Here is a 14,930-nt window from a genome sequence, read left to right as displayed (position 1 = left end):
CCAGACTTCTTCACTTTTAATAAGGGAATTCCTAAGCACCCACAGCCTTATTCACTTTGGCACTTCCACAAGTTGCTGGTTTCAAGTAATGTAAAGGAAAATGGTAATTTGTCAAGCCTGGGACTCACTGTAGTAGACATACTAATGTAAACAAAACTTACTAACCAATGAAACTACAGAGGAAGAAGAGAACAAAATATTTTCTGACAAGAGGAGTTCTAGAAATTCAATTTTGCAAGTACATATTTATATTTAAGGGAATCACACACAATTAAAAATGCAAATTTTAAAAAAATACATAACAGTTGGCCGGGCGCGGTGGCTCAAGCCTGTAATCCCAGCACTTTGGGAGGCCGAGATGGGCGGATCACGAGGTCAGAAGATCGAGACCATCCTGGCTAACACAGTGAAACCCCGTCTCTACTAAAAAATACAAAAAACTAGCCGGGCGAGGTGGCGGGCACCTGTAGTCCCAGCTACTCGGGAGGCTGAGACAGGAGAATGGCGTAGACCCGGGAGGCGGAGCTTGCAGTGAGCTGAGATCCGGCCACTGCACTCCAGCCTGGGCAACAGAGCTAGACTCCGTCTCAAAAAAAAAAAAAAAAAAATACATAACAGTTGACCTTGAGGTAGGAGAATCACTTGAACCTGGGAGGTGGAGGTTGCAGTGAGCCGAGATCACGCCACTCCACTCCAGCCTGCGCGACAGAACAAGACTCCGTCTCAAAAAAAAAAAAAAGGAAAAAGCAAAGGAGGCCAGGTACAGTGGCTCATGCCTGTAATTCCAACACTTTGGGAGGCCAAGGGAGGTGATCACCTGAAATTAGGAGTTTAAGACCAGCCTGGACAACATGGTGAAACTCTGTCTCTACTAAAAGTACAAAAATTAGCCGGGTGTGGTGGCACGCACCTGTAATCCCAGCTACTCGGGAACCTGAGGCAGCAGAATTGCTTGAACCCAGGAGGTGGAGGTTGCAGTGAGCCAAGATCATGCCACTGTACTCTAGTCTGGGTGACAGAGCAAGACTCTGTTCCAAAAAAAAAAAAGAAAAAGCAGAGAAGACAGATTTGCCAGTTTTAAAAATCAATTTATGTAAAAAGCACACCATAAGTGACATTTGAAGGACCAATAACAAGCTGAGAAATAAAAGTCTGCCACACAACAAAGGATACTTTTTTTTTTTTTTGAGATGGAGTTTCGCTCTTGTCACCCAGGCTGGAGTGCTATGGCATGATCTTGGCTCACTGCAACCTCCGCCTCCCAGGTTCAAGCAATTCTCCTGCCTCAGTCTCCCAAGTAGCTGGAATTACAGGCATGCGCCATCACACCCAGCTAATTTTTTGTATTTTTAGTAGAGACGGGGTTTCTCCATGTTGGTCAGGCTGGTCTCGAACTCCCGACCTCAGGTGATCCACTTGCCTCAGCCTCCCAAAGTGCTAGGATTACAGGTGTGTGCCACCGCGCCCGGCTAGGATACATTCTTAATAAAGAGCTCTTAAGATCAAGAAAAAGATCAACAATCTAATATTAAAAATGGACAAAAAAATTCAAAATTCTAACAAGGTACTTTATAGATTACCGGATTTGGCAAGATTTTTCAAGTAATATTACCTAGTTCTGGTGGCTTCACAGGAGATACAAGAACACTCCCACTTCTAATGCTTTGCCTAGAGCAGTCCTCTTCCAAGTCTTTGTTCAAATGTCACCTTTTCAGTGTGGCCTCCATCACCCTATTTGAAACTGTAACCTTATCTCCACTTCTCAACCCCCACTTATCTTTCTCTTTTCTCTCCACCTATCACCTAATATACTATATAATTTACTTATTTATGTCTATTGTTTATTCTGTCTCCCCTCCCACTATAATAATATAGTAGCCAAGGGGACAGGAATGTTTTTCTTTCACTGCTGAATCCCGAATATGGAAAACAGTGCTTGGGACAGGGTGGGAGTTCAGAAACTATTTGTTTAATGAACAAAAGTTAAACTAGTTAAAATTTTTTTTCTTTTTGAAACGGAATCTTGCTTTGTTGCCCAGGCTAGAGTACAGTGGTGCGATCTTGGCTCACTACAACCTCCACCTCCCAGGTTCAAGCGATTCTCCTGCCTCAGCCTCATGTGTGGTTGGGATTACAGGCACCTGACAACACACCTGGCTAATTTTTGTATTTTCAGTAGAGCAGGGTTTCACTATATCGGCCAGGCTGGTCTTGAACTCCTGAACTCATGTGATCCTCCCGCCTCGGCCTCCCAAAGTGCTGGGATTACAGGCTTGAGCCACTGTGCCTGGCCAAATCTGTTAAATCTTGCTGGAGGAAGGCTGGGCAAGGTGGCTCACGCCTGTAATCCCAGCACTTTGGGAGTCCAAGGCGGACAGATCACGACATCAGGAGATCGAGACCATCTTGGCTAACACGGTGAAACCCCGTCTCTACCAAAAATACAAAAACAAAATTAGCCGGGCATGGTGGCGGGTGCCTGTAGTCCCGGCTACTTAGGAGGCTGAGGCAGGAGAATGGCGTGAACCCAGGAGGGGGAGCTTGCAGTGAGCTGAGATCACGCCACTGCACTCCAGCCTGGGCGACAGAGTGAGACTCTGTCTCAAAAAAAAAAAAAAAAAAAAAAAAAATCTTGCTGGAGAAAATTTTGACAATATGAAGTAAAAATATTTTAAATGTATACACCATTCTAAGTATTTATCTTAAGGAAATAATCACTGATGTGAGCAATGATTTGTCCAAAAGATTATTCACTATAGCTGTGAATTGTGAAAAACTGGAAACAGCCCATAGTGGAATATTTAATACATGAAAAATACTCATTATAATTATAACTAGGGAAAAGTATGTCCAGTGATTCCATTTTTTTGAGTATATACAGGCCGGGCACGGTGGCTCATGCCTGTAATCCCAGCACTTTGGGAGATGGAGGTGGGCGGATCATGAGGTCAAGAGATGGAGACCATTCTGGCTAACACGGTGAAATCCTGTCTCTACTAAAAATACAAAAAATTAGTGGGGTGTGGTGGCACACGCCTGTAGTCCCAGTTACTCTGGAAGCTGAGGCAGGAGAATCACTTGAACTCAGGAGGCAGAGATTGCAGTGAGCCGAGATTGTGCCACTGAACTCCAGCCTGGGTGATAAGAGCGAGACTCTGTCTCAAAAAAAAAAAAAAAAAAAAAAGTATATACATATGTTTAATAAAAATTAAATTATGGTTGGCTGGGCACGGTGGTATACACCTGTAATCCCAGCTACTCGGGAAACTGAGGCAGGAGAATCGCTTGAACCCAGGAGGCAGAGGTTGTAGTGAGCTGAGATCACACCACTGCACTCCAGCCTGGGTGACAAGAGCGAAGACTGCCTCAAATAAATAAATAAATAAATTTAATTATGGCGTATCAGCTTAACGGAATGCTAGATGAGGTTCTCTTTCTCTCCTGATATGGAACTATTTCTAAGACTCAGTGAAAAAGGTAGACCTCAAAAAAAATAGTAAGGCTGCACTATAAGGAATATAGAACCAATTTCTAAGGTGCACTGCTAAGTGTAAAAAGCATCAAATACCATTTCATTTTTTAAAATTGTTTCAAATTTACTGGCTCTACTTCCTACTGAATAAAAATGTTAGATATTTAAGTATTTTCTGTTGCAAATGTTTTTTTTTTTTTTTTAATTTGTGGCCAAATTCAAGTAAATTTTCAATATATCTCCCAACTGACTCCACAAATCAGTGTTAGAGCTGAATTAATTTTACTACCAAATGTATACCAAATCCATAATTATTTAACTGCAAATAAAGTGAAAATTACCGTCCAAACTAACTTCCTAATAAAGTAATAAAATCCGTAAGTATGAAATCCATTCTGGAATTACATTCCATAGAAATAACTTCAAAAGCAGACATATAAGTCAGCCACGGTGGCTCACATCTCTAATATCAGCACTATGAGAGGCCAAGGTGGGTCACTCGAGGTCGAGTTTGAGATCAGCCTGGCCAACATGGTGAAACCCTGTCTCTACCCCCAAAAATACAAAAATTAGCTGGGCCCACGTGGTGGCAGGTGCCTGTAATCTCAGCTACTTGGGAGGCAGAGGCAGGATAATCGCTTGAGCCCGGGAGGCAGAGGTTGCAGTGAGCTGAGAATACGCCACTGCACTCCAGCCTGGGTGACAAGAGACCCTGTCTCAAAAAACAAAACAAAACAAAAACAGACATAGACTGTTAAATTATAAAAGCTTATGACAAACAAATAAAGGCTCACAGCTACTGGTATAAACACTGAGAACAAATGCTCAGAGGGAGATAGATGATTGTGCTGTTTCATAGACACAGGACAGTAGGTCATGAAAGGGCACCCAAACCCCCAAGCATCCGGAGGTCTCTCATTCAGAAGCCTCTTTCAACTCAGCTTCTACCTTACCTGTTGTAAGACACACCAAAAGGTCTGTCACTTAGAAACACATGATTGGTAACCAGGGCTTTCGGTATGTCAGACCTGGGTTCAAATCCTAGCTTTGCAATTTTCTAGGAGAGTGATCTGACAAACCTCAATTCTCTTATCTATAAAGTAAAACGGAGATCATCACCAACTAGTTAATGTTAGTAAATAAAAGCATAGTGTCCGAAAAAGTAAAACTAAGAAGGAATTGTCTAAATAGGAAAATTAAAAATCCCCAAAGTCAAATACTCCAGCACAGTAAAAAGAACCCAAAGGAAATCCACTCTAACAAACACTGAGCTGGAAAGGGACCCTGAATTCCAAGTTTTGGTTCTTCTGTCACCAGCTTCAAGACCCTGGGTTTAAGATCTACAGTACCAGGGGACTGAAAATCCCTTCTGCCTGTGACACAACACGACTATTTAGTCAGACTATTTAGACTACTAAGGATGCTATTTACTGTAAATAAGCCGAAGTATTACTTCCAAAAGTATTACTTCCAAAACTTTCTAAAATTTTCATTTAAATGCTTAGTTTTTATACCTTTAGGTCCTGATCAGTTTTCATTATGACTAAACTGCCAGTCAGTTTTATACATAAGACTGTTTCCTTCTGTAATCCCAGCACTTTGGGAGGCCGAGACAGGCGGATCACGAGGTCAGGAGATCAAGACCATCCTGGCTAACCTGGTGAAACCCCATCTCTACTAAAAAAATACAAAAAAAAAAAACTAGCCGGGCGAGGTGGCGGGCGCCTGTAGTCCCAGCTACTTGGGAGGCTGAGGCAGGAGAATGGTGTAAACCCAGGAGGCGGAGCTTGCAGTGAGCTGAGATCCGGCCACTGCACTCCAGCCTGGGCGACAGAGCAAGACTCCGTCTCAAAAAAAAAAGACTGTTTCCTTAACCAACTTGTCTTAAGGTCAGATTGCTAAACAGTAGCAAAATCAGAATTCAAAACCACATCTATCTCCAAAGACCAAACTCTATGGCATGCTTCTTCCTCAAATCTTCCAGACTCACCTTCTGCAACTAGCAGCTTGCCTTTGCAAAGTAAATGGAAGTCATCAGGAGTGCAATCAGAAGTCATGGAACAGAGTCAAGTTATCTGAGTTAGTTGAGGCTTGAACTTCTGACACAGTACTCTAACCAACTTAATTAGACATTTCAGCTACTTAAAAGGAGGCTGGGATACCAAAGAAAGAAAGAAAGAAAAACAAAAAGGAAGAAAGAAAAAGGAAAAAAAAGGGCAGGGTGCAGTGGCTCACGCCTATAATCCCAGCACATTGGGAGGCTAAGGCAGGCAGATTACCTGAGCTCAGGAGTTTGAGACCAGCCTGGGCAACATGGCAAAACCCTATCTCTACAAAAAATACAAAAATTAACCAGGCGTAGTGGCATACACCTATAGTCCCAGCTACTTGGGGGGCTGAGGCAAGAGAATTGCTTGAATCTAGGAGGTGGAGGTTGCAGTGAGCCGAGATCGCACCACTAAACTGCAGCCTGGGCAACAGAGCGAGAACTTGCCTCAAAAAGAAAAAGAATAAAAAGGTAAATTTAAAACAAAAAACCGCAAAAACGTATTAATTGGAAACAAAACCAAAAATAAAACACCTCTGAAATTACAAGTAAATGGGGCAGTTCATTCACGCATATTTTCAGGAGTCAAAGTTGTTCAAGATAAAATATTCAGTAAAATGACTGCTACGTTATCTATAATCCACACTTGCAAACAATTAACAACACAAATAACTCTAAGTTATCCATAGTAGTGAATGGGGTAACAGATATACATATATTTGGCTTTAGAAATAAAGCATATAGTCTAAATAGATAATCGGAAGTAATAGATATCTGGTGCTTAAAGTATATGATCACCTATATACATTTGCCCCTCAAATTATAGCTTGATTTGGGCTAATCTCAAATTAATTTCCAAGTGGTAAGAGAGATCTGGACAAATGGTCTGAGAGACCAGTATTTCTAAAAAATACAGTAATATAATAAAAACCGCAACTTCCTCGTATCAATAGAAAAGAACGTTTTAACACATTCTTATCAATTCCACAAAGAATAACTCAACTAGGCACAGAAAAGTAACATTTCAATTCCTACTGCACACTAGAACCAAGTTAGCACCTTGCTGTTTCTATTAAACAATCTAGGATTAAAAAATGGTTTTGAATAATCCCATATACGGATAATCTAAAGGCAAACAGACACACACAAACTCACCATTTACAAACCTTCGTCACCAAGCACTTACAAAATACATTTCATAAGACAGAATAGAAAATGGAGCAAGAGGTGAGGTCACCTACCACTTTAGTTCTATTGAAAGACAGAAGTCATTATGTGCTCTCCCCAAACAGTAGGTAGCCTCCAAAAAAAACACACACCCCTACGCCCCCCTTAATCTGGTATTGTCATTCAGTGGGGTGACCTAGGAAGGCCTTTGAAATGTGTTGTATCAACTCAGAGGGAATTAGACCGCATACAACGCCAAAAAAATCAAATAAATTTAAAAGTATAAAGATAATACATCTAAAATTAAGAACTAGGCATAGAATCTCTCTCTGAGAGATGATTTCCAAGAGCTGATTTCCAAGACCCTTTGCAGTTAAACGTTAGTACATGATGAAAGTTCTTTAGGCTTAGCCTCACTTGCTGAATGAAGCCTGCTACCTGAGTTTCTATTAGGCTGTGACCAACTTTTGAACTTGCCACGATAGCACTAAACTACTGTTATGCATCCCACTGATAAAACTGGACATGTGGCGCTTAATACACCAAACCAGAACCATCGATGTGTGTTAAAGAACTCTCCCGTTACTATAGTGATGCCGACTCCGGAAGATTATCTGCATTTGATTGAGGTTTAGACAGAAGAGAAGCAGTTAACAGACACTGACTGTATACACAGCGGTCTGCCGGCACAGTGCAAAAAAGCCGATGTGCCTTGCAGGTTCAGGAAGTTGACTAACCCAAAGAAAAGCCCCATGCCCTCCTCTATGAAAGGGAGTGTGTGGTTGGTAGAACCCAAAGTAAACACGGAAAAACTCATTCAAGAATTTCCTTAAGGCCTACCGTGCAGACGTTGGAGGCAAGTTAAGACGTTGGGGAGCAGGTAAGAGAGAGAGACCAGAGTTCAGAAACAGAACGATAATGATCTACCAGCTCCGGTGGGGGGGGGTCCAAGCTAGGGGAGTTTGTGCCTCCTCTGTGGAGTTGGGGAGGAAAGGTACCGGGCGGGCTCTGGTCCTCCTCCGACAGCCCTTTCCAGCAGGCCTGGGGCTGCTAAGACCCAGGCCTGGCGTTCAGCAACAGCAGCTCTCTTCCACATGGTTGCTGGAGAGCGACCCTCCGAGCTGCCCCGAAGCCATGTGGCTGCGGCCACAGGGTGCCCAAACCCTGTGCACATTCAAGACGCGAAACCAGAGCAGAGAAGGTGCCGGAGGAAAATCCAAAGAATGGGATGTTGGGGTACAAGACTCACTTCCTTTGGGCTTTGTCCTTCTTGGCCTTGGTCCTTTTCTTTCGGGCCTGGAGCGCAAGCACTGCAGGAGAGAGGGATGGATGAAGGGCAAATGTGGAGGAAAGGAGGTGACCAAGGTGAGGGTGGAGACCCAGCAGGGGCGCCAGGCCCGGCTGCGGGGCCTGTCTCAGGGGCGGCTGCGGTACGAGAGCGGAGGCTTCGGCAAGGCGGCCGGCCGGGGGGCTGGCGGCCCACGGGGCACAGAGCAGCGCCCGGGCGGGATGCGCCGGAGGGGTCTCAGGCCGGGTCAGGGGGCGGGCGGGCGGAGGTCTGCCTCGCCCGCCAAGGTCCGGGCCCTGGAGTGGCCCCAAGGCGCAAGCCGGCCTGGCAGGGAACAAGGGGCGGCGACGGCCGGCGCCGGAGGACGCCCGGGCTGAGGGGCGCGGACCCGCAGCCCAGAGGCGGGGGGTGTGGGGCGGCGCCACCTCAGTGGAGGGGCGCCGCAAGCCCGGGGACCGAACCGCGGCAGTTAGGCGAAGCTCCGGGCGCTGACCCGGGCCTCGCCCCGGCGGCCGTTGCCCCTCGTGGCGGAGGCCGCTCCACCGCTCACCTTTCCGCTCCATGGTGAGACCGGTAACCGCCAAGCGCCTGCGCACTCGAGTGGCGGTGACTCCAGCTCCCGCCGCGGCCCAAAACCGAGCCCGCGCACACTCCACCCCCAGTCCCGCCCCGCCCCCGCCCCACCGTGCCGCGCGCATGCGCGTCGGGAGCGGAGCCTACCACCTGCTCCCGAGGAGGGGGCGGCAAGGAGAGGGAGGGGGCGCTGAGAGGAGGAACGTCGGGGGTGAACGTTGAAGGAGTGTTAGAGATCCAAGCTTGGAAACCTGGCAAGGTTAGTTTTGTTCTATTTGCTTAGAAAAGGCGCAGAGAGCGGCAGGGCTCCCTGCATGCTGCTGAGTCAGAGCTTCAGAGGCAATTGGGATCTGCCTCAGTTTCCTGGCCTGTAAAATGGATTAATCAGGCATGTCCCAGTTTCTCCTTCCCTGAGCTATTGTGAGCCCAGTTGAGATACTATTTAAAGAAAATGGAAAAAAATTACATGTGAGAAAGAAAAGGGAGTGGGAGCAACACAGAAAGACTGGAAGGAAAGAACCTGTGACCCTATTATCACTTGAAAAGTAAAAACTTCAAAAGTGAATTTTCTCTTGAAATTTCAAGTTTAAATGAAAGCTGTAAAGGAAAGAAAGGGAAATGAGAATAAAAACGTTTAATGTTTTCTTATTCTACCACCTTCAATACATGATAAAGTTGTCTTGTTTATGAGATTATTTTTTTTTTTTTTACTTTTCTAAGTGCATTATCTCATTTGATGTTTATGGCAACTTAAAGGCAAAATAGTTATTACTTCCATTACACAAAGACACTAAACTTAAGAGGACCTGCCTATATGTTCGGAATCTTGGTGTACGACCCAGTTATTTAATCATCAAGCCCTTATTGTATAGCAGGCTCAGCAAAGTTTTTCTTTGGGCCAGATAGTAAATATTTAGGCTTTGTGGACCATAAGATCTCTTTCTCAGCTACTCAACTCTGCCACTGGAGCTCAAAAGCAGTCATAGAAAATATGGACTTTGTTCCTATAAAGATTTATTTATGGACACTGAAATTTTAATTTCATATAATTTTCGCATGTCATAAAATGTTCTTTTATTGATTTAAACATGGCCTTTGTTAGGTTTTGAAGGGAAGGTGAGGGTTAAAGAAAGAGGAGTAGTCTTGCTCTGCTACTCAGGTGGAGTACAGTGGCATGATCTCGGCTCACTGCAGCCTGGATATCCAGGGCTCAAGTGATCCTCCCACCGCAGCCTCCCAAGGTGCTGGAATTACAGGTGTGAGCCACTGAGCCAGGCCCTTTTGATCTTTTTTCAACCGTTTTAACTATTCTTATTTCAGATCTTAATTTACCAGCCCCTATTGTAAAGTACCACAGCTGGTCAGAGTGGAAGCTCTGAAGACCTTTGCTCTAAACAAGTAATTGAGAAGGGAAGATGAGAGGGCAATAGTACAGCACAAGTCAAGCATGGGGGCTTTGGCAGGACTTATTGAGCAAAGTAAGTAATTAAGCCCATCCACAGAGGAGGCCGTTTTTGAGCTGGGTCTTAGGAAATACATAAGATTTCTGTAGGTGGAGAAGGAGATGTCAGGCATTCCTGAATGAGAAAATACATTGAGCAAAAAGGCACAGACATGGACACCTGTAGGTGGGGGCTAGGATTGGGGCTGGTAACAACTGAAGGGATGAAATGGAAGGTGAGGCTGGAAAGGCAGGTTAGCCAAATTTGAAATTTAGATAATTGATATATGTTGCATGGAACCTGAATGATAGCATGTCTGGGTATATTGCAAAAGAAGACAGTACCTGTTGGCCAAGGAAGGATGCAGCCCAGTCTATTCCCTGCTGTAAAGTTGAAAACAAAGGAAGGTTAGGACAGACAGGGAAGCCCTAGACTCTGAGGATTGTGTGAGTTCAGGATAACCACATGTGGTTTAGAAAAGACAGGGAGAGAGCAGATGGCTAGGAAAAATCCCAGAATTGGGAAAGTACTGCCCACCCCAAAGTAAACTGTTTGAGTGTAGAGACCCTGCTTAGATTTTCCTTGATGTATACTCAGTGCCTACACAGTGTCAGGCACTTAGTAGGTGCTCAAATATTTGTCTAATAAAAGAATAAATGGGCTGGGTACCATGGCTCATGCCTGTAATCCCAGCACTTTGGGAGGCTGAGGCGGGCAGATCAAAGGTCAAGAGATTGAGACCATCCTGGCCAACATGGTGAAACCCCATCTCTACTAAAAATACAAAATTAGCTGGCCGTGGTGGCACATGCCTGTAATCCCAGCTACTTGGGAGGCTGAGGCAGGAGAACCGCTTGAACCTGGGAGGCGGAGGTTGCAGTGAACAGAGATTGCACCATTGCACTCCAGCCTGGGCAACAAGAGCGAAACTCCGTCTCAAAAGAAAAAAAAAAAGAATAAATGATCTGCAGTTTATGAGAAATGTCAGGATGAAAGAGAAAACACTGAGAGGGACAATATTAGAGCTGTATTAAATCTGAATTGGTTATTGCAGACCCATCAAAAAGGAAATATGTTCAGCTTAGCATGAGACAGTCGTACCTATTCTGACTCTGAGTGACTGTTGCTTCTCTAAGAGCTTACTAACCATCTGTTTGATAACTCATTTTCAGAATTTTTCCAGAGTCAATGTGAAGTTCACTGGACTGAGTTCCCAGAATTGACCATTTCTCTTTTTTGTCCATCTGTTTTTCTCTATTCCTCCATCATGTTTTGGCTCTCCACTTTGTCTAAGATCTCTATAATTGTTCATATAAGTAAGTTTGTTCATTTCCCCTATTCTACAACCATCCCCTTTTTGTGCATTTTGCTTTAAATCTAACTTTAAAATCAGTTTTTTCTCCCAAGTTTGCAGAACTTGGCCTATTCTGGACTTTTACCCTTCCAGAATTTATTTATTTATTTTTCTTTGACAGGGTCTCACTCTGTCACCCAGGCAGGAGTGCAGTGGCGAAATCTCAGCTCACTGCAACCCAGGCTCAAGCAATTTTTTCACCTCAGCCTTCCCAGTAGCTGGAACTACTAGAGGCACATGCCACCATATCCACTTGATTTTTGTATTTTTTGTAGAGATGGGGTTTTGCCACGTTACCCAGGCTGGCTTGGAACTCCTGGTCTAAAACAATCTGCTCGCCTTAGGCTCCCCAGAAATTGTTCTTAAAAGCGGTAGCAAAAATAATTCAAAAAAAACCCAAAAAACAAAAAAACAGTATAGGCCAGGGACGGTGGCTCACGCCTGTAATCCCAACACTTAGGGAGGCAGAGGCGGGAGGATACCTTGAATCCAGGAGTTAGAGACCTGTCTGGGCAATCCAGCAAGACCCCTTTCTGCACAAAAAGGGAAAAAAAAAAAAGACAAAAAAAGTGGTAGCTATTCATTCTTACATGCATACCCTTCTCCATTGCTGTTTTTTTTCCTGCAAGTCCCTTTAAAAGTAGAGGTATTCAGAAACCATAACCCATCATATTTTTGGCTGCTCATGGGTCGTCTCAGAATTTAATTTCTGAAAAGATGCTATCCCTTTTGAGCTAACTTACTTGTTAAGACTGCCCTGGAATCTTCTCTAATGCTTCTTTGACATTTTTGAAGTCTGAACGTCTAAAGTTGAGTTCACATGTTTCTTCATACCCAACATTCTCTGCCTTGATTATCACAAATTATTATGCTTTCTCTAAAGTTTTAATATGACTTAAATCCAAAGCAGCATATCCCGTTATGACGTTCCCGATGTCCTGTGAGATAAAATGGACAACAGGAGAAAGTGAAAATACATTAGATGATTTATTTATTTATTTTTTTTTTTTGAGACGGAGTCTCGCTCTGCCGCCCAGGCTGGAGTGCAGTGGCCGGATCTCAGCTCACTGCAAGCTCCGCCTCCCGGGTTCACGCCATTCTCCTGCCTCAGCCTCCCGAGTAGTTGGGACTACAGGCGCCCGCTACCGCGCCCGGCTAGCTTTTTGTATTTTTTAGTAGAGACGGGGTTTCACCGTGTTAGCCAGGATGGTCTCGATCTCCTGACCTCGTGATCCGCCCGTCTCGGCCTCCCAAAGTGCTGGGATTACAGGCTTGAGCCACCGCGCCCGGCCGATTTATTCTGAATGAGTTAAGATTTCCAATAGCTGTCTGCATAATTGGAGAACCCCAACAAAACTTTCTCTCGCCTTTTGGATATGTGGTTTTGTGAATTGTACTGAGAAAATCTATAATTATGTTATAGGCCTGGGTATCAGGAAACAAATGGCACATTTAAAGGCTAATTAAAAAGAATGTAATGAAGGAATAAAGGTGTTAAGGAAGACAAACAAGGGATAGTCAGACATCCAGGGACTAGCAGCAGCTGGAGTTTTTACCATCTCTAGGCCTAAAGGGAGAAAACGAGGGAAATGTTATCATAACCCAGGGAGAGGTTTATTGTTAATAGTTTGCCAGGGGCCGGGCACGGTGGCTCACGCCTGTAATCCCAGCACTTTGGAAGGCCAAGGCAGGTGAATCACCTGAGGTCAGGAGTTCCAGACCAGCCTGTCCAACATGATGAAACCCCGTCTCTACTAAAAATACAAAAAAAAAAATTAACCGGGCGTGGTGGCAGACACCTGTAATCCCAGCTACTTGGGAGGCTGAGGCAGGAGAATCGCTTGGACCTGGGAGGCAGAGGTTGCAGTGAGCTGAGATTGCTCCACTGCACTCCAGCCTGGGCGACAAAAGCAAAACTCCGTCTGAAAAAAAAAAAAAAAAGTTTTCCAAGGCTGCCATAACAAAGTACCACAAACTGGGTAGCTTAAACAACAGAAATTTCTTGTCTCACAGGCTTAGAAGTCTGAAATCAAGGTGTTGGCAGGGTTGGTTCGTTCTGAGGGCTGTGAGGGAGAATGTGTTTCAGGCCCTTCTACTTGCCTTCTAGATAACCGTCATCTCCCTCGCCACATGCTCTTCCCTGTGCACCTGTCTCTCATTGTGTTGGGATTTCCCCTTCTTATAAGGACACCAGTCATACTGCATTGGGCCCCATTCTAAAACCTCATTTTAACTTGATTACCTCTGGAAAGACCCTGTCTCCAAGTAAGGACACATTCTGAGGTACTGGAGATTAGGACTCCAACATATCTTTTGTCGGGTGGGGAGCAAAATTCAACCCATAACAGAGCTGTAGTAAGAGAGGCCCGCCTGGCAGCAGCTGTGCCCTTTAATGAACCCTGCAGGGAGAGGGCAGGGAAATAAAGACCCACATCTTCTCAAACAAGTGCCTCACCACTGACAAAACCCAGCTGGAAGTTAAATGGCAAGGAAGCCTGGGTGATGTAGTCCATACAAGCCACCCTCCCCGGGCATAAAGCAGGGTGGAGAAAGGTGGAGAGTGGATCCAGCACGGCCTGTCTGGGCAGTCAGACACCCAAAGCAGCTGGCATTTTCCAAGCAGGTAAGTTTGCCTCTCGGGCACCCTGATCCCTGGAGAACCAATGCCACCTGGAGATGACCCCATTTCTGGCTTCATTCTATAAAAGCTAAAGTTTCACAAAGAAATTGTGCTGGGGTGAAAGATTCGGGGGCATAGGTGGAGAAGATGAAAGAATAAAGACCTTGGCTTGGTGGGGTGGGAATAAAGGCAGTAGTGAGGAGGGGAAGGGGATTCTCTAAGAATGAGGAGGTTAGAGATTGGTGATTCCTGAGCAGATAGGGCCCTTGCTCTGCTCCCTGGAAGTGTTCTGGGTGGGACCAATGTGTTGCAAACTGACCTTAGTTGATCATGTCCAACTCGTAGCTTTTTTTGGTTGGGAGTGATGCCTGCCAGAGAAGCTTGACATGGTGAGGGTTTGCCTCCCTGACAGGCCGATTCCCAGGACATAAAGAAAAATTTCAGACTAGAATCTGCCACATACATGTTTGTTGCACACTCATTAGCAGGCAGGCACAAAACAGGTCCTATAACCTCTCCTGTAAGTTCTTTGAGGTCCCAGCTTTCTGTCCTTTTAGGTGCTCTGGCCACAGCATGTATGAAAGATTTACTCATGGCAGGGACAACAATATCCCAGAGTCAGGACTCTCACCCTCACAGTCGGGATCAGGCAACTAGAGATGGAGTCTCCCTTATGTTTGTGATGCTGTTCCAAACCCGATTCACATCACAGGTGTTATCAGAAATGGGTTTTCACTGGTGAAAAGAGTTGCTTGTTAATTTGTGTAATGGGTTTTAGAAAAGGGCTGTCACTGTAAAAATTTATGGCAGTCAATGACTCTGAATTACTTTGTTACAGTCACTTTCTGACTAAAATATTTACTAACCACTCTTGGAATGGAAATTGCTGATTAAAACACAAGATGCACCTAGGTATGTAAGTAACTGGTGCCTACAAACGCCATCCTGTCTTTCCCAAAAGGTTTAA

At 44.8% G+C, this 14,930-nt stretch overlaps 1 protein-coding gene and 1 long non-coding RNA gene across 8 annotated transcripts in view; one reads left to right on the top strand and one right to left on the bottom strand.

Moving 5' to 3' along the window:
• Positions 1–8,651, bottom strand: part of LOC105474511 (SRSF protein kinase 1) — a 117,567-nt gene extending 108,916 nt beyond the window's left edge. For 3 of the 7 annotated variants that reach the window (XM_071097154.1, XM_071097153.1, XM_071097152.1), the window contains exons 1-2: positions 8,525–8,651; positions 7,936–7,996 (exon numbers count right to left, since the gene is read on the bottom strand). In XM_071097154.1, coding sequence (XP_070953255.1) covers positions 7,936–7,996; positions 8,525–8,537 — 74 coding nt within the window. In that variant the 5' untranslated portion in view covers positions 8,538–8,651. Of the gene's footprint in view, positions 1–7,935 lie in introns of all 7 variants that reach the window. The other 4 variants (XM_011729233.3, XM_011729235.3, XM_071097155.1 and 1 more) reach the window with 2 other exon arrangements.
• The window catches only part of LOC139363420 (uncharacterized), a 72,322-nt gene continuing 64,858 nt past the window's right edge, over positions 7,467–14,930 (top strand). The window contains exon 1 of the long non-coding RNA XR_011623789.1: positions 7,467–7,566. This is a non-coding gene — a long non-coding RNA (uncharacterized lncRNA). The remainder of the gene's footprint in view (positions 7,567–14,930) is intronic.

The sequence above is a fragment of the Macaca nemestrina genome, chromosome 5 (assembly GCF_043159975.1).
Source record: "Macaca nemestrina isolate mMacNem1 chromosome 5, mMacNem.hap1, whole genome shotgun sequence".
NCBI classification, from domain to species: Eukaryota; Metazoa; Chordata; class Mammalia; order Primates; family Cercopithecidae; genus Macaca; species Macaca nemestrina.
This window is presented reverse-complemented; position numbering and strand designations above follow the sequence as displayed.